This window comes from Micropterus salmoides, unplaced genomic scaffold (assembly GCF_014851395.1).
Source record: "Micropterus salmoides isolate LMB-PRFRI ecotype aquatic unplaced genomic scaffold, ASM1485139v1 Ms_hic_scaffold_2, whole genome shotgun sequence".
In the NCBI taxonomy this organism is placed as follows: domain Eukaryota; kingdom Metazoa; phylum Chordata; class Actinopteri; order Centrarchiformes; family Centrarchidae; genus Micropterus; species Micropterus salmoides.
In genome coordinates this window covers 44980356-44999225 of record NW_024041150.1, presented here as the reverse complement: position 1 = coordinate 44999225, position 18870 = coordinate 44980356, and the positions used below count along the sequence as shown (strand labels likewise).

The 18870-nt window shown below is 39.9% G+C and overlaps 1 protein-coding gene across 5 annotated transcripts in view; it reads left to right on the top strand.

Moving 5' to 3' along the window:
- Positions 1–2370: 2370 nt before the first annotated feature.
- The window catches only part of LOC119911600 (coxsackievirus and adenovirus receptor homolog), a 127488-nt gene continuing 110988 nt past the window's right edge, over positions 2371–18870 (top strand). For all 5 annotated transcript variants that reach the window (XM_038730515.1, XM_038730517.1, XM_038730519.1 and 2 more), the window contains exons 1-3: positions 2371–2528; positions 4027–4383; positions 5628–5981. In XM_038730515.1, the coding sequence (XP_038586443.1) occupies positions 2459–2528; positions 4027–4383; positions 5628–5981 (781 nt within the window). In that variant the 5' untranslated portion in view covers positions 2371–2458. The remainder of the gene's footprint in view (positions 2529–4026; positions 4384–5627; positions 5982–18870) is intronic.

The following is an 18870-nucleotide window of genomic DNA, read 5'->3' as shown; positions in this document are numbered from 1 at the left end:
GAATGAGTGCACTGGAGATGGAGCCTTCAGGCTCAGGGAGGAAGCCACAATGCTGGGAAGTGAAAGACAGAGACTGAGGCAGAGACAAACAGAAGAGGAGAAGATATTCGCTGCCTGTCATCCAGACAGGCAGCGAAAGCAGTGAGACCATCACCAGACAGTTAAGATCATTCCAGGTGATACGGCCAACTTCAACTGCCGCCAGGGTAGCTGAGAGGGACACGTGGGTCCATGCATCACAGTGCAAAGTGTTTCCCCAGTGGGGATGCCCTCCAACAACACAGACAATGGCTGCAGTGCTCACCACCGTCCTGGTCAGCACAGCTAGGGTACTCCAACACCAGCTCAACAAGATGGCAGACATTTTTCTACAAGGAGCTCTCAACAAACAGACTCCACTAGTACTCATATAACCACAACACTGACACAGATTATTGATTCATTTGCACTCACCAGTAGAACTCAATTACACTGATTTTCTACACGGACTGTTGCAGACAAGAAAGGAAAATAACATTGGTCATAACCAGTGAAGATGCAAGAAGAGGATGCAGAGGGGAGACGTAACATTGGCATGTTACCAACGCAGGAGGAAGAGGACAGAAGAAGAGGGATTCAGAATAACCACAAATAAACCATGAAACCAAGAGAACACCACCTTACACGTTGCACACCCACTCAAGCCTCCTCCTGATCTATAGAGGAGGTTAGAACTGATTTGGCCACGCTGTGAACATGAATTAGGATTATACACAGCAGATCCAGAAATGTTGACTCTGGTAGTAGAAAACTCAATGATTCTTTATTTATATTTAATTTTTTTGTTTGTTTTCTTTTTTCCTTCCACATTTACCTCATTTGTTTTGAATCACAGTTTCACCAGTAAGACAAAAATGGAATTCAAGGGAGGGAATAAATTTAGGCACCTAGAGTTTTGTGGGATAAAGGGAACAATATCAACTTTAGCCGTAATCATTTCTCTAGTTATAACAATAATCCTATAGTCTCATCTCCAGAAAATAGGTCAACCACAGACCCCATTCAGCCCATTAATACTGCACACATAATAAACTCTATCCCACCAAACAGTACAAATTTCACTAAAGATTTAGAAGATCCAGGAAGATTGCTCAACCCATGCAAGACGAAGAGTCAGATAGTGAGGTCAGAGAAGAGGAAGAGGATTTCTTTGCTTAAATCATGATTTGATTCTACAACTTCTGACATTTCAATGACATAATTGTAGATATGTTAAGTCTAATAGTGATTTCACACCAATAAATGGTGTGAAAGGAGGGATTGTTGAGTTTTAAAAAGTTACAACAAACCTAATGTACTTTTCCTTCAAATGTAAAACTGCAGGGTTTTAAGCCAGACAATTGCATTAGAATGTTAATTAAACCACTGTTTATCTCCTCTTTGTAATGCGAACGAAAACTGACACCTCTTTGTTTAGTGCCTGTATGACTAGTTGGTAGAGCAAGGACTGTGTATTCCTGTAGATCAAAAGGGGGTTCTACGTCTGGGGTCGACGCTTTTGTTCGACTAAAAGCAACGTAGAACAGTAAGGTACAAGGTAAGGTTCCTAATTGGGTGACAAAGAAGTAACCAAACGACCAACGGCTGTGGTCCTGAGCCATTTGGAGGAAAAAGACCCGCCCACATACCTGGAGGATATTAATGATTCATTTTGTGAGAATCAGGGCTGTAAGCTGTAAATCTGATAAGAGGAACAACTTTCCACTGCAGTGTTTTTGTTTCATGTTTGTTCTGTAATGCCATCTTTTATTCACCTATTTTTTAATTAAATTTTCTTGTTAATTTTCATCGGATCCAACCTCTCCTTTCTCAAAATCTGAAAAAACAGTTTACAGTAAAAGGAAACTGAAGTACAAACAACAATAGATTTCACATTGCCTACTGTATGCAGCTGGAGCTGAAACATGAAAAAATAATGCAGTTTTTGTAATGTCAAGTTGACATTACAAGCGGACTCGTTAAGATAAGACTGGTTATTTCCTGTGGTGGACAGTAACTTAAGTAGGCCTACTGTACTGCAGTCCAAATTAGAGGTAGCCTATTTGTACTTGAGAATTTTCTTTTCATGCCACTTTCTATGTTTATGTACACTGTTTATGTTTTTGTATATTAATAGCCTATATTAATATTGCCACAATTTAACAAAGCACTGGTATGCAGTTAGTTTTAAATTGTATTGGGACGTGTGGCACAGCCCCACCTAAATATTTTTGTAAAGAAATTCTCAAAATCTGAACGTCTGACACAACCTGACTGCAGCCACAACAGCTTCGCCTTCTTGGAAATCACGTGACCCCCCCGCCCTCCCCCATTGGGCGGATCCGCTCTAACTACAGCTAGATGTAAGGACTTTGGCCCCAGAGCAGGAAGAAGAAGTCAGTTTGGTTTCAGCTTCGACACCTGCTGCAGTTCTGCCATCATGGTCGCTTTAACATCAGTGTCATTCGTGGTTTTGTTTGCATGTTCATGGATCTTTGTTCTGTGTCAAGGTAAGAGGAGTGTGTGTGTTTCACAGAGATACAGCAGCTTGAAACCCAGATATCACAAAACAACAGATGAGACATTAGACCTCTCAACATAACAATCGTTGATGATGTGTAACGTTAGTAGGCTACAGAGGGATTTTAAGGAAAGCCGGTAGATGAACAGAGATATATGGATTTATCGAAGCTGGTAATGGCGCAGTGGATGAGACACATGCACTTTGTGTGAGAGACCGGGGTTCAGTTCCGCATTGTGTCACCCCTTGTTGCTCCAGAGGTGTGCGACCTCTGACATGTATAGCAATTCTAAGTCGCTTTGGATAAAAGCGTCTAAATGAATAAATGTAAGTCTTCTCTCAAATGATCGTTAGGAAAGAAATGTGTGAAACGTTGTGTAATTTTACTGCAGTTATTTAACTTACTGATTTAACAGTCTGAACAGTTAAAACAGCAATTACTCGTGATAACGAGAGAGAGAGAGAGAGAGTTCTCTTTCATTATATATATATATATATATATATATATAAAAAATTGAATATAACATTGCAATCCTTACAAAATTATATTATTGATTAAAATGTGTGTACTTTGAATATGTTAAAGTTTAAATTGACTTGTCTAGACTTGTGTCTCCATCACGAGGGACGGACTGGGTTTAAGAAATAGCCCTGGACTTTGATCCAGACCAGCCCACCAGAACAGTTCAACGTGTACTCCAGCCGCCCTGCTAATGCACGCACGTACAAACAGGACCAGCCTCTACTAAACCACCAAGCAGCTGCACAGCCATGGATCACTATGTCAGTACTACTTTAAAATGGCGGAAGACCACACACTGAAGTTGTCATGATTGAACTCACCTTGAGATAAAAAGTCCACAATCCTCACTGAAACTAAGAACTGTCTGCTCAGGGTCAGCTGGTTGGCTTTAAGTCCAGGGAGTACGCATAATAAAAAAACTAGTTAAACACCTCTCCAAACAAAGAACGTTACCTCAGGCCCCATCCACACTAGGACTACTATTTTAAAACAGATCTTTTTCTACGTTTGCACCTCCCGTTCAGACTAAAACGGTGAAAATGTAGAACCAAAAGAAGAAGTCTAGGAAATAATAAACTTCACATGTTTAATATTTCAGCTGTTTGTTCAGGCTCAGAAATGCTGATGTCTGTATTCAGATGGGAAATAATATCAATAATCAATAATCTCCAAACAAGCAGAAAGCAGATGAAAGTAAAATGTCTCCTGTCTGATGGTGCGGAGGACGACTTGACTGACAGCTGTAGAAATGAGCAACATGAAGTCAGCGTGCAGCTGCAGCAGAGGAGTTAGTCTCTCCTTTCTGCAGCTGGGACTCAAGTTGTCTGAGAACAGGGTTTGAAATGCTGCTGAGTTCACATGTGCTGTTTTATAGAGACCTGATCTCTGCTGCTTCCATCAAAAGATGTTTGAACAACAGGAAACATTACAAGTCCTGACTGGAGGCTTTTCTCTTTCTGTTCAGAGACACAGGAGGTGACAGTGAAGCCTGGAGAGAACGTCACTCTTCAGTGTCAGAGTCACAGAGATGCTGACATAGAAGTGATAAAGTGGATCAGAACTGACCTGAAGTCAGATGATGATTTTGTCTTCTACTTCACCCCTAATCAAACAAATGGAGAGCACCAGAATTCATTGTTTCAGGGTCGAGTGGAGCTTCAACATCCAGAGAAGAAGGACGGAGACGCTTCTGTGATTCTGGAGAACGTCACCATCAAGGACACTGGAACATATGAGTGTTGGATTGCAGTGAAAAACAACACAAAACGCAGAAAGAGAGACGCACCTGAACCCATCAGCACCATCGAGCTGACAGTGATAGGTGAGCGTGTATTTCATTTTAAAAGACCTTTTTCTACGTTTGCACCTCCCGTTCAGACTAAAACGGCGAAAATGTAGAACCAAAATGTAGAAGTTTGGAAAAGCTGCTGAACCCGTTTTGCGTTTCAAAACTCCGGGTAGCGTTTTTAGTGCAGACGGGCAACAACAGAGGACTTTAGAAACGATGACGCAGACGCTCACATTCGGCTCTCTGATTGGTTCGTATAAGTCATGGAAAGCAGAAACACAATTCTACTGATTTTTATTAAAATATTACGTACAGTGTAAATAACACTTATCTGCCTACATTTGATCTGTGCAGGTCGCCGTATTTACTTTGCAACGACTTCCAGCTGGTTTTCCACACTGTCACTGTGGTCTGTGAGTGAGATGGGCGGGGCTAAGGGCTGCGTAAACGTCCATGTGGAATAGACCAACAGGCCTGGGGAGAAGGGGGGTTGGCACGTGTCGCTCAACCTTCTGCCAACTTTGTCATTATTGGTAAAAGAGTAAAGGCAAAGGAAGGCGGCCCACTGGGAACTGTCACGGTGCTCCAGACGGCCAGACCGCCACTGATGTGAATATTCACAAGAACCTCTGTTCCTGTCCACCACTGTAGTTTACTGTGTGGACGGATGGACAGCAGAGACCAACATGTGTCCTCTCCCCTCTCGTGGTGTCTGTCCATGCAGATCCAGCAGCTTCATTTGTCTCTCTGAGAAGTAAAGCAGTTTCATACTGTAGGGACTCTTTCCTCAGTAGAAGTAGTTCAGACACAGTCTGAGTAGAGGACGGACAGACTGGGGACACATTTGGAAAACAAGGACAAAGATTCAAAGCTTCTAGGAAATAATAAACTTCACATGTTTAATATTTCAGCTGTTTGTTCAGGCTCAGAAATGCTGATGTCTGTATTCAGATGGGAAATAATATCAATAATCAATAATCTCCAAACAAGCAGAAAGCAGATGAAAGTAAAATGTCTCCTGTCTGATGGTGCGGAGGACGACTTGACTGACAGCTGTAGAAATGAGCAACATGAAGTCAGCGTGCAGCTGCAGCAGAGGAGTTAGTCTCTCCTTTCTGCAGCTGGGACTCAAGTTGTCTGAGAACAGGGTTTGAAATGCTGCTGAGTTCACATGTGCTGTTTTATAGAGACCTGATCTCTGCTGCTTCCATCAAAAGATGTTTGAACAACAGGAAACATTACAAGTCCTGACTGGAGGCTTTTCTCTTTCTGTTCAGGGACACAGGAGGTGAAGGTGAAGCCTGGCGAGGACGCCACTCTTCCCTGTCAGAGTCACAGAGATGCTGACATAGAAGTGATAAAGTGGATCAGACCTGACCTGAACACAGATGGTTTTGTCTTCTACCTCAGCCCTGATCAAATAAACGGAGAGTACCAGAATTCATTGTTTCAGGGTCGAGTGGAGCTTCAAGGTCCAGAGAAGAAGAACAGAGACGCTTCTGTGATTCTGAAGAACGTCAACAGCAACGACACTGGAACATATGAGTGTTTGATTGCAGTGAAAAACAACACAAGACGCAGAAAGAGAGAAGCACCTGAACCCATCAGCACCATCAAGCTGACAGTGACAGGTGAGTGTGAAGAGCTCAGAGTGTCTCTTTGTCTCTCAGGTGAGCGTGTAGAGCTCAGAGTGTCTCTTTGTCTCTCAGGTGAAGCTGCTTCCTGCTAGTTGAGCTGAGAAACATCACAGATCAGATGTTTGTGTTTTAGAAAGATGTTGCTGATGAGACTTTAGAGGAAACAGCTGCTACGAGTCATGTGATCAAAGTGCAGTAGATAATGTCTGACATTCTGTCCACCTGCTGACAGCTGATACCTCACACCTGTTTCTGCTTCTCACACAGATGGACACAAGAAGGGAAATGTTGGACTGATGGTCTGTCTGCCAGTTTTTGCGGTGCTTCTTGTTGCTGTTGTTGGAACGATGCTCTTTAAAAAACGCAGAGGAGAGACACCTCACACAGGAGGAGAGACACCTCACACAGGAGGAGAGACACCTCACACAGGAGGAGAGACAGACGCCCTAAACCCTCCAACATCAGGCTGACAGATCCAGGTGAGTGTGTCGAGCTCAGAGTGTCTCTTTGTCTCTCTGTACCACGAAGCAGGATTTGAGCTTATCCAGGTAACTTCGGGGTTTTCAGCACCATGACGATGGTTCACTTCTTACCGGGGTAGATCTCCATGGTAACTTATGCTGAACAGCTAACCTGCTCCGGAGCAGGTTATGTTCCAGATAAGAGATCAACTCTATAAATATTGTCTGCCTACTGACCAATCAGCTCTCTGGAAAATGACATCACCATCTGTAGGAAATCACACAGACTGATTTATTGGCTGCTTCATGTTTGCAGCGGTGAAACTTTTGTACAGCGAGATCATCCTACAGAGACTGAAGCACTAAAACCTTGTAGGTTTGTAAGATGTGACAGTGAGCTTACTCACCACTTTGAAATGCTTTTTATATATTTTACTTGATCCCAAGTCTGTTTCACACATCCTGTCACAGCCGTTAAAATAAATGGGTTTTCTTTTTTTGTGAGGCTGAATATTCTGAGGATATAAATTAAAAGGCCTATTAAATTAAGTTAAGATGAGTTTATTTAAACATTATGTTTTATTTGTTTCTTATGTTACAGAGACATTTTGTTATGTGGGAGAGATTTCAGTAAATGTTGAGTTTCAGTCTTTTGCCACTATTAATAATAATAATAATAATATTAGCCTCTTTAACGGCAACGCGCTCAGGGCTGGATTTGGAAACCCTGTGTTGAATTATCAGGTTAATAACCAGCATCATGTGACCATTTAGCCTGATCGTGGTTGTTAGTGTCAGTGAAGCCAGATAACAAAAGACATCCTGGGCATGTTGAACTTGCTTCGTAGTAAAGGCTCCTGGTAGTTGAGCTGAGAAACATCACAGATCAGATGTTTGTGTTTTAGAAAGATGTTGCTGATGAGACTTTAGAGGAAACAGCTGCTACGAGTCATGTGATCAAAGTGCAGTAGATAATGTCTGACATTCTGTTCACCTGCTGACAGCTGATACCTCACACCTGTTTCTGCATTTCACACAGCTGGACACAAGGAAGCAGCACGCAAGGAGGGAGGAGGCAAGGAGGGAAATGTTTCACAGACAGGTGGCGTGTTCGCTCTTGTTGGTGTTGGTTTTATAATCTTTGGAAAGGATGCACAGCATAATTCAAGAGAAATGTCTTGATCTTAGCTTATTCAAAATATAACCATTTGTATGCACGTGTTTCTGCTCAGCTTTCCTTGATGCAGCTTAAATACCATAAACATATATACATGTACTCAGGGATGGGTAGTATTTAAGATGCATGTATTTAAACTGGATAAAAACAGGCTGAGGGGCTGAGCAAATAACTGAGTTACAATTATTTTGAACAGAGAATAAACGGAGAAGTACGCTTAATCTACTCTCTCTAACTAGTCTGTACTCGGGTCCACTGCAATCTTTGGGTCCACTGAAACTCCAAAAACCCTCGGACACTACAGAGAAACCAGGACATGTCTGTCAGCAGGCCACTTTGATCCAGTTATACTCTGGACCCACCTGCACATTTACAGGTGAACAGAGGTTCCTGCAAATCACTCAGGCGCGAGATTTAAGACCACTTCCTTCACTCTGTTCAATCTCACTCTCATTATCTTTTCACTCAATTACCTACTCATTTCTCAAATAAATATTTTTATATAAAAGTAAATAATTAATTAAAAGCAATGATAAAAAGCTAAAAACAAAGAAAAAGAAAACAGGACGTTACAGTGAAAGTTACCAATCTATGGATTTAATTAAAGGCAGCGGTAAAAAAAAGTTCAGTCTTAATTTAAAAGAACTGACAGTTTCAGAGTATTTGTAATTTGATTTTAAAATACATTTTGATGTATTTTTGACCATCCCTGTATGTATTAATCAGAAATGTGAATAGTTCTTTATTTTGCATGTATTTAACTAAGCTGACTTTGTCTCAAAAGAAAGATGTTAAGACAGAGTCTTGAATTTGACTGTTTAAAACACAATATTAGGAAAATATAAAAATAAAAGTCCTTCTTTCAAAATGTGACGTGAAAGTACACTTTCACTTAAGCTAAGCGTAGGTACTTTACATAATGTTGGCAGTTAAATCTAAATGCTTCATGTAAAATATTAATCTGCAGAGTAACATGTTAACACTGAACATGTTTTTATTCAACAATGTATTTTTTTATTTCAATGTAAACGTCTGTTTTTCTTGCCAATAAAGCTTCTCTGAAGTAACCTACAGATTTCAGATTAATGGTCATTTTCCACCAGTTGTTCACCAGAAATGATCAGAGTTCCTCTCCAAAGCATTTTTCAAATCAAGCTCACAGTCCAGTCTGACTTCTCTCTTCATATCAATATAAAAACAGACTTCATGTCAGCGTCCTGCTTCTAGAGCAGATGAAACCGAGAGTGAATAAAACCTGAAAAACAGGATCATTAACTTCTTTAACTCTGGAGCTGAGAGAGGAAAGTCAGTTTGGCTCTAAATGTCTGTCTGGGCCTGTCCCTGTAATCAGAGAACAAAATGGTGGGACTTTCAGAGGGAGTAGTTTGTTATGAAGCAGCTCTGAGCTCATTGTAACTTCCCCATCCCCCACGTCTCAGTCTGAATCAGGATGTGGGTTCAGTTCTTCTTCTTCACTGCTGCTGGGTAGAAACTAACATGAGAACAGACTGCTGCTCTTTTATTCATTTATATCTGAAGTTTTATATCAAACACCAAGTTGAGAGTTTAGATCTTCTGTTTCTGTCAGACTGAGCTGAACTCAACACTTCACTTACTGAAACATGATCTCATCTGCTGTGTAAACAGAATCACGCTGAATAGCTGTGACTGTTTTTGTTTCTGTGGTCGTGAAAATGATTCACATGACAAAAGTCCCGAGCTGTATTTCCCAGCAGCAACACCTCAGACTCAAATGTTCTGTATGATGAATGTTTGACTGCTGTATATTCTCACTTCTGAATGTTTCCTGTTGGTCCTCTGACTGCAGCTTTTAACATGGAGGCTTTTGTTCCTGAGTAAAACCTTCCTGTTCCTTCAGTCACAGATTGTCTCCTGAGCAGTGTCTCCACTCGACTGTCATTTAGGATCTTGTGTCTCTCAGAGGAGCCATCTTTGATCATGTTTCCTCCTCCTGATCAACAACTGCTGGATCAGGATCACTGAAACCTGATCATCATGTTTATATCCTCCAGTCCAGTCGTGTTTCTGTATAAAGAGTCAGTGTGACGAATCACAACTTTTTAAAGGTAATTTCTTTGTCTCATGACCTCTGATGGTGTCAGAGAGAGACGGTAGGTTCACTCTGCGTTTGTCAAAGGTCAGCAGGTGTGTTTGATCTCTGAAGCTGAACGCTGTGACCTGAATGTAACATGACAGGCTGATTCCTGCAGAAATATTTACTATTAATCCTTTTTAGTAATTTGTTTTTGAGAAGCAGTTCATCACAACACAGCTTCAGTGTGTCAGTGGTACTTTCAGGGACACGATGTAAGTTTGAAACTAACACCTCATTGTTATCTTTACCAGCACAACCAACTAGAGAGGAACTATCAGGGGAAACCGCTGATCTGAGTCACACTGATTAAGAATAGACTCCACATAAGAAGCCATTTTGCAGTGAATCTTTAACTCTCTCTGTCTGTGAGCAGCAGCAGGATAAACTCCCTCATGTTACAGTCTGCAGAAGATAAAAACTGATTTGAATCCCAAATGTGGAGGCAAAGTGTTTCAGCTGCTGTTGAACTCAGAGCTGATCAGGAGCATCAAACACTGAATGATCTGTTTTCTCATTAGATTTCTCTCTGAGTCATGTTCATATTTCTCAGGTGAGCGTGTAGAGCTCAGTGTTCATATTTCAGTGCAGCTTGTATGAATAGTCATTGTGGCGCAGTGGAAAAATAGTTGCATGTACTTCCTCTTCTGTCACGTGTTTCCTGGTTGCTACAGAGACGAGACCACAGAGCCAGACCAGAGGAAGTTTCTAAATGTTGTAAAAACAGGCTGCAGAGAGAGGAAGCTGCTCTCAGCCTGTTGAAGTTTGAAGTGTGACAATAAAACTGAGAAAGACTCTCTTAGTTTGTGAAGTCTTTATTACAGAAAGTTCCAGTATAAGTGTCTCCTGACGTCTGCTGAAGTGTTTAAATGGTTTTTTAAATATTGATCTTGTTGACCTTTTTCATGTTCCAACTGTTTGTGTCGTCACATTAAAACTCCTGGTTTTCTGAACAAAATATAAAATATATTTACCTTGAAAACTTTGTCAAAGGTAGCTTTATTTATTACAGATGATTATGTTTCTGATTCTCTAAAAGACTGAGGACTGTGTGACCTGAATGTGATGTTAACACATGACAGGCAGGTTTCTAACAACGAGACAGTTACACAGAAAACACATTTATTTTTATTCAACATGACGTCTGTCTGTTGGCAACATGTTGATCACAACTCAGCTCATCATCTACAGGCCTGTTAAAGTCAGAGGTGGGCAGAGCAGCCCAAACTGTTCTCAAGTAAAAGTACTGTTACTTTACAAAAACAAGTTCTCCCGTAGAAGTAAAAGACTTCATCAAACTAACTTCTTGAGTACAAAAGTATTTTATTTGATGTGGATGTGACTAGAATGCTTTCAGATGGTCTCCTCAGGTCAAGATAAAGAAGTAAACACACTTTATTTATTTGTAATGAAATGACAAGTCATCATCTCCTGATTAGACAACCTGTCACATTTACACCAGAACAGTATTCTCACTGTGTATCCATCAAGTGTGATTACAAAATACTGCATTAATATAATCGTCTGTTAGGACTCCAATAACTAAAGATTGTTTAAAAACATTAATTATTTTCTTTATCTCCTATAATAAATTATGATTTGGCAAACAAATCAAATTAGGAGATAATGCTGTGATGTTTCATAATTTATTAAATACAGGTGTGTTCACTTCTTCACATTTACCTGATGAAGATCATCTGTGGAAACATCACATCAGTCACATCCAGGTGAAGTAAGAAGAGTTTGTCTTACATAAAATCTGATCTGTCTTCATCAGGTTACACCAACGAGCATGACTAGTTAAATGCAGGTACACTATTAGCTTGAACATTTGTACATATACAATATTTATTATTAAACATGTGAGCATTAACACAACAGACGCTGCTCTCTGTCACATGGTTTGGGATGAGACGGCGCTGACTGCAGGGGGAACTACATTTTAATCTGTAGCCTAAAGATTAGCTGCTAGCGCCATCTGAAAGCCATGCTGTAGCTGCAGCTGTTATTCTGCTCTGCAGGACTTCACCTGGATGTGAGCCAAGTTACTCTGAACCAACAGGTTTCATTAGTGATCGCTCTGGCTATTTTAAGCTGAAAACACTCTAATTATAAAGCAGGAAGTGTTTTGTTACAACAACAACAACAGAGCAGCCATCTTGTGTCCTCCACCCTCCATCTTTACTGAGCAGCTTGTTGTTTACTCTCAGATATTTAATATTTTCAACATCTGCACCCCCACACTGTATTCTTATTGCAATTTACAGAAGCATTTGACTTATATATAAACATTATGTAGCTGTTTTGTTGCTTTTATATATATATATATATATATATATATATATATATATATATATGCTGCTATATAATCTCCTTCAAATTAAAAGTTGTCTCCTTCTGTCTCCTCTCTGTGACCTGTTTGGACTGAACCTTCAGATTTGAAGCAGCAGCTGCAGAAATCAGCTCTAGGATCCTTGTTCATCACACTGGAGACGTTAGTATGTGGACTGCATGAAGGCGTGGCTGCTGTTATTTTATAACATCTGTCGCCATATGAGTCTTTTCCCAGAAGAACCTGAATGTGACTGAGATGTTTTAGATAAAATAACCTGCAGGAACTGATCTGAAGTTTCTTGTTTTGCGTGCAGACTGACAGATGCAGTGAAACAGTTTGTCACACAGAAACTCTGCAGGATGCTCACTTTGTGTCTTTGTTGCTGACACCGGCCTGTTTTCCTGTGAAGCTCCTGTGCTGCCCCCTGCTGGCTGTCTGACTGCATGTATATATGGAGCTTTCACCCAGAGTGCCTTGGGCTAGGAAGAATAGGAGATGTGATGGTGCCAGCCCAGTGACAGCATTGAAAATGAACCAATGCTATATGGGCCGATATATAAATAAATAACTTATGTTATATTTGCTCCAAAGGTTTTTTTGCCCGGTAGTGATGGGAAAAGTCACTCTTTTGACAGTCTCAAACCTTCAAATCTCACTCATTACTAAACTTAACAGTTCTTTTTAGTAATTTTGTTCATTTGAACTTGACTGGTGATTGCAGGGGCAGCACAGTGGTACAGTGGTAAACACAGCAAGAAGGACGTGGGTTCAAACCCCGGTTTCCCCGGCCTTTATGTGTGGAGTTCACATGTTATCCCTGTGTCTGCGTGGGTTCTCGCTGGGTGCTCCAGCTTCCTCCCACCATCCAAAGACATGCAGCCTAGGTTCATTGGTGAGCCTAAATTGTCCTTAGGTGTGAGTGTGACTGGTTGTTGTTTGTCTATGTGTGGCCCTGTGATGGACTGGTGTCCTGTCCAGGGTGTACCCAGCCTTTCGCCCGATGTCAGCTGGGATTGGCTCCAGCCCCCGCGACCCTAGACGCAGGATAAGTGATTGACGATAGATGGATGGATGGTTATTGTGGCGCTGCAGCCCTCCAGTGGGCGATTAAAAAACAGTGCTGTTGTCAAACAGGGAAAGGCTGCCTGGTTTGCTTTAACTGACAAAGTATAATGCACAAATTCACCTCTTGATCATTCAATCGCCACTACTCCAGCTAAATCTGCCCATTTTCACAATATATATGCAGATATGAGTATACAACCAGGCCAGCCATATGTAGGCTATGTATGAATATGTTGGGGGTTTTGTAGAGTTTGAAAAGTTACAACAAAGCTGATATTTCTTACCAAAGGTAACCTGTAAAATATAACCTGCTGAGTTTTAGGCCAGACGATTGCATCAGAATGATGATTAAACCATTTTTTATCTCCTTTTTGTAATGTGAAGAAAACTGACACCTTTGTTTAGTGCCAGACGGATTCTTTTGTTTTAACTTTTTCATAGACATCTAAGATTGGGTTTGGACCGTTTTGGAAACAACCCCTGTTGTTCTGTATGACTAGTTTAGAGAAAAGACTATTTGTTCCATAGATCAAAGGGGGGTTCACATCTAGGATCGGTGCTCTTTTGTTTGACCAAAAGTAATGTAGAACAAAAAAGATACACCCTTCCTAATTGGGTGCAGAAGAAGTTAACCAAATGACCAACGGCTGTGGTCCTGAGCCATTTGGAGGAAAAAGGATCCGCCCACTACCTGGAGGACATTAACAGCTTATTTTGTGAGAATCAGGACTGAAAGCTGTGGATCAGAAAGGAGGACCTACTTTTCAGTCCACTGCAGTGTTATTTGTTTGTTCTGTAAAGCCATCTCTTTATTCACCAATTTTGTAATTAAATCTTTTTTAAAATTTTAATTTGGTCCCAGCCTCTGCTTTCTCAAAATCTGAAAACGCAACAACCACTGTCCCTTATAACTGTTAGAAACTGTTGCAGAGAGTCAGATTAGAAATATAAATTGATGCAACTGAAGTTCTGAATGCTTTATTTATCTCTGCCTCACAGTGAACATACACTTTTATCTGAAGATCTGTTTCTGAAAAAAGTTTACAATAATCATCAGCCTGGTTTCAGTGTATTCATATACATAACAATCATCAATGTATACTACACACACTCTCATACTGATGATGTTTCATATGAAGGACTGCAGAGTGAACACGGCCCTCTGCTGGGCTCAGAGTGATGCTGCTTCTGTCACCAAGCTGACTGGGACTGCACTGAGCATGTGCAGCTCTACAACAGCTAAACAACCTACAAACATTTTTGCTACATGCTGCACTTTACTGAGACTGAGGTGGATCCACTTTAATGCGTTAACTTTTCACTTAATGAGTCATAAATATGACAAACTGAGTTGTTGTTGTTGTTGTTTTTTTTTATCTAAAAAGGATAATTTCTTCTCATAATTGTGACTTTTTAATGTCAAAACCTTTTAATAATTCCCAACTTTATCTTTTTGTCTTTTTCTGCTATAAATTAACGCAGTTAGCGCCAAAAACAAATCTAAAGCTCATTAATTATGAATAGCAGCGCCTGTTTGGAGAAATAGACGACCACACATATATTTAACACAAGCCAACAGAGCGTTTCGACCCCGAAGCTTCTCCTGTGAGCTTGGAAAGAGAGGGGTGAGCGCTGACTGATGGTGCATTCATGTGGTGTCGGATAATCGGGAAAAAAGTAAAACATATGAATTCATGCTTTATGAGGTCTTCTCACAAGATGCAAGCAAACTACTTGCAAACAAATGCTTGTTTTCTAAATAGTTCAGCTCGATCAGGGCTGTGCTAACTTGTTTTATAGTAAAGCACAACGACAGCTGGAATCTAGTAACAAACACATATTTTCTGAACTTAGGTGGTTCAACTTCCTTGCTAACTTTTCTCCAAGCAGGTTTTTACCCCTTTCTGTCTTTCATCTTGGTCAGCTGGTTGTTCTGTTGTTCGTTTCTGTAGCATAGCTCAGGCCACTCTTACTACCGTGTTACATTATAGGTCCACTGTTTTTTAATTAAAGGTTATTTCATCTGTATACCTCCAAGGATGTCAACATATGCGACAATAATATATCAACGTTACAAACATTGAATTACATTTTGACTGAGACACTTTATAGGTTTAGAGAAAAGGTACAAGGTTGTTTATTAGCATTTTACAGCACTAGGCTGCATAACAAAACGAAATTTGTTGTTCATTCATGATACACACACACAACATATATTTGAAAATAGTAAATTTTGGGGGAATTAAAAAGAGGTTTATCTTCGCTGCGCTTCTCAACCTGTAGCAGTCCCAGAGCTCTGTGATGTACTTAATATTTATACAGAAACTGGAGAAAGTAGGAGATTGCTCATGCGAATAAGAAAATTTTGCATTGACTTTTATGTAATTGAACCGTGCAAAAGATTTGCTTCGCTTTCTATGTGAACACACAGTAACACAACAACATGGATGCCTCATGTGACGACTGTGTGTCCGGTCCAGCTGGCTCTAACAGGTGACATTGATTTGGCTCGGTTACTATCTCTGCTTCCAGCTTAACAGCAGAACAACAAAGCCTCCCATTACGAAAGGGTAGTCTACACTAGATACAGATATTAAAACCATATGTTGACAGTTGCTTCAGCCTTTTTGTTGCTGGATACAGAAATTAAATAGATATAATGTACAGCCTCATGGAGAAAAAGTTTTTAATGCTTTTTTATAAAAGTGAATTCTGCCATAAGAATTAATAGAAAATGAGACGTCTGAGGAACATGTGAATACACAGTGACCAGTTGCAACCATCACCACTAGATGCCACTAAATGTTACACACCGAACTTTTAAAATAAGTATTTTAACAATTTATTTAATCTTCTGTTGTGAAATCTAATAAATGGATGTGCTGAGGTGTGAGGGGCTTGGGACCAGTTCCAGGCCAGTGGACATCAGTGGTTGGACTGGTGTGAAGGTGTGAAGGTCTACCTCAGTGAAGAGTAGACGACCTCTGGCTCTGCTGGAAACTCTGAACACACAAACACAAACAGTTCAAACAACATGAGAAACTGTTGGAGACAAAGAAACTCACACCAGACAACAACTCTGCTTCACTCAGTTCTCAGGAACTAACAAGAGTTTCAAACTAGAGATTCACTGAATCAGGTCGCACCAGTAAAACTAAGAAACATCTCAGCTGGTAAAACTTTAGTGATCTGAAGCTGTTGCTTGGAAACATTTTCTCTTCTGTTCAGAGTGAGTGGGGAAATATCAGATTAATTTAAGTTCTTCTCAGTTTGCATCATTTTTAGAAAACATATTGTCACAACGTTGAATCTTTAGTCTTCAGACTAAAGGAGTCATATAGCATGCTACTAAAGTCAGCAGAGATGCAACATTACATTTTTTCTGTCCGATTACTAATTTTTCAAAGATCTACTTGACGATTCTGATTTTCTTTCTTCTAAGAACTTTAACTGTCAGCATACACAATTTTTCTTTATTGGAAAGTTCTCTTTATTTGGGTCTGCATCAGCAATATTTTTGCTGACTGGGGTCCATTCAGCTGTACCTCCATAATAAAACACTCACTTAAATAACTGTGACATTTACAAATTGCTGCAGGATACAGGAGTCCTGTCTGTTCTGTTGCTGTGTTTGTCAGATGTTCCATAAAGGTAAGTTTATAGTATGAGAATGAGAAAAATGTGAAGAAAATGAGTCTGGAAGCAACTGGTTGTTGTTCTTGGGGGGCCTTCATAGATACTGTTTGACTGCCTGACACATTTACAAGCCCTATACTAACATGATTCGCCTCTGCTTTAACTTTGATGGCCTGTGTTTTGTTGACTGCTTAGCTCAGACTGCGAAAGTTCTATATATAATAATTAATATATAATAATATATAATATAATAATATAATGTATTCTGTATTGGAGTGATGCATTTAGAAGGGATGTTCATTTATTTTGTTTGAGAAGTGTGGCCCACTATATTTGGCCTTTATGCGTTAAACATTCAAAGGATTATACTAACATGAGTTATAGAGACCTGCATGATATGTTTTCTTACTTTATTTAGAAAATTGTTTGTGAACTGAGGCAAAGGGGTGTTGCAACTACTGGACAGAAGGACCATCTACCAGAGATGCTCTCAAGTCTCTGAGCTAGAGTCCAAGTCAAGTCTCAAGTCTCTCGTGGTTATTACGAATGTTGTATCACCTGCTGTGTTCAATCCAGGTTGCTTATAAACTGCAGAGCTATAAGGAATTCTGTATCTGCAAACCAGATTTCATTTACAGAGCACAACCATGTAATGTGCAATGCAATTGTTGACGGCTTATTAAATACTGTAAGTCAAAACTTTCCCCAGACTCTTAAACCCAGTGTAACGTTAAATAAATAAAACTGTGACGTTGCATAATCAACAATAAACCTGTAACCTGTTTTTAACAGACAGAACAACCATGTAGCCTAAGGTACGTAGTTGGCCGACACATCTGCATGCACACCATCACCAAACCTGCATATATTTACATTTTAACTCCTTTTATCTCATCAATCCAAGATAAAACCTGTTCCTTCAGTCACAGATTGTCTCCTGAGCAGAGTCTCCCCTCGACTGTCATTTAGGATCTTGTGTCTCTCAGAGGAGCCATCTTTGATCACGTTTCCTCCTCCTGATCAATAACTGCTGGATCAGGATATTCTGATCAAACTGTTTCAGGAGACTTCTTTTTCTGGACTTTGTTGAAAACAAAAGTCTGATTCTAGTGTAGAAACCTCATTTCATTGTTTTTTATTATTTAAACACCTTGTGTGAAATGTCCCCCTGTGCAGCTGACTGGTTTTCTCTCAGAGTCGTGTTCATATATTTAGTGCAGTTTGTGTGAATAGTCATTGTGGCACAGTGGAAAAATAGAGTTGCATGTACTTCTTCTTCTGCTATGTGTTTCCTGGTTGCTACAGAGATGCCAATACACAACCAAGCCACAGGAAATTAGGTAGATCCTGTGAAAACAGACTGCAGAAAGAGGAAGCTGCTCTCGGCCTGAAACTCCGTTGAAGTCTGAAGTGTGAAAATAAACAACTTATAAAAACATCATATTTACCAGGAAATATTCTGTGTTTGTCAAATGTCAGCAGGATATTTAATAAATTTATTTATTGATTGTGTGTTTGTTTCTCAAAACAACTGAAAGCTGTGACCAAAATGTCCCAAACGTGATGTTAACACATGACAGGCATGTTGCTAACAGCAAAACTGTAACACAGAAAACATTTATTTTTATTCAACATGACGTCTGTCTGTTGGCAACACATCATCTACAGGCCTGTTAAAGTCAGAGGTGGGTAGAGCAGCCCAACTGTTCTCTACTGTACTGTTGCACTCTGCAAAAACAAGTACGCAGGTAGAAGTAAAATTGTTAATCAAAATACCTACTTCAGAGTACAACTGCCCTCAAGTCTTCTATTTGATGTGGTTTGACTAGAATTTCAGATGGTCTCCTCAGGTCAAGATAAAGAACATATACTTTATTTATTTGTGATGAAATGACAAGTCATCATCTCCTGATTAGACAACCTGCCACATTTACACCAGAACAGTATTTCCACTGTGTATCCATCAAGTGTGATTACAAAGTACTGCATTAATATAATAGTCTGTTAGTACTTTAATGAGTAAAGATTGTTAAAAACATAAATTATTATCTTGATATCTCCTATAATCAATTATGAAATTAGGAGATAATTCTGTG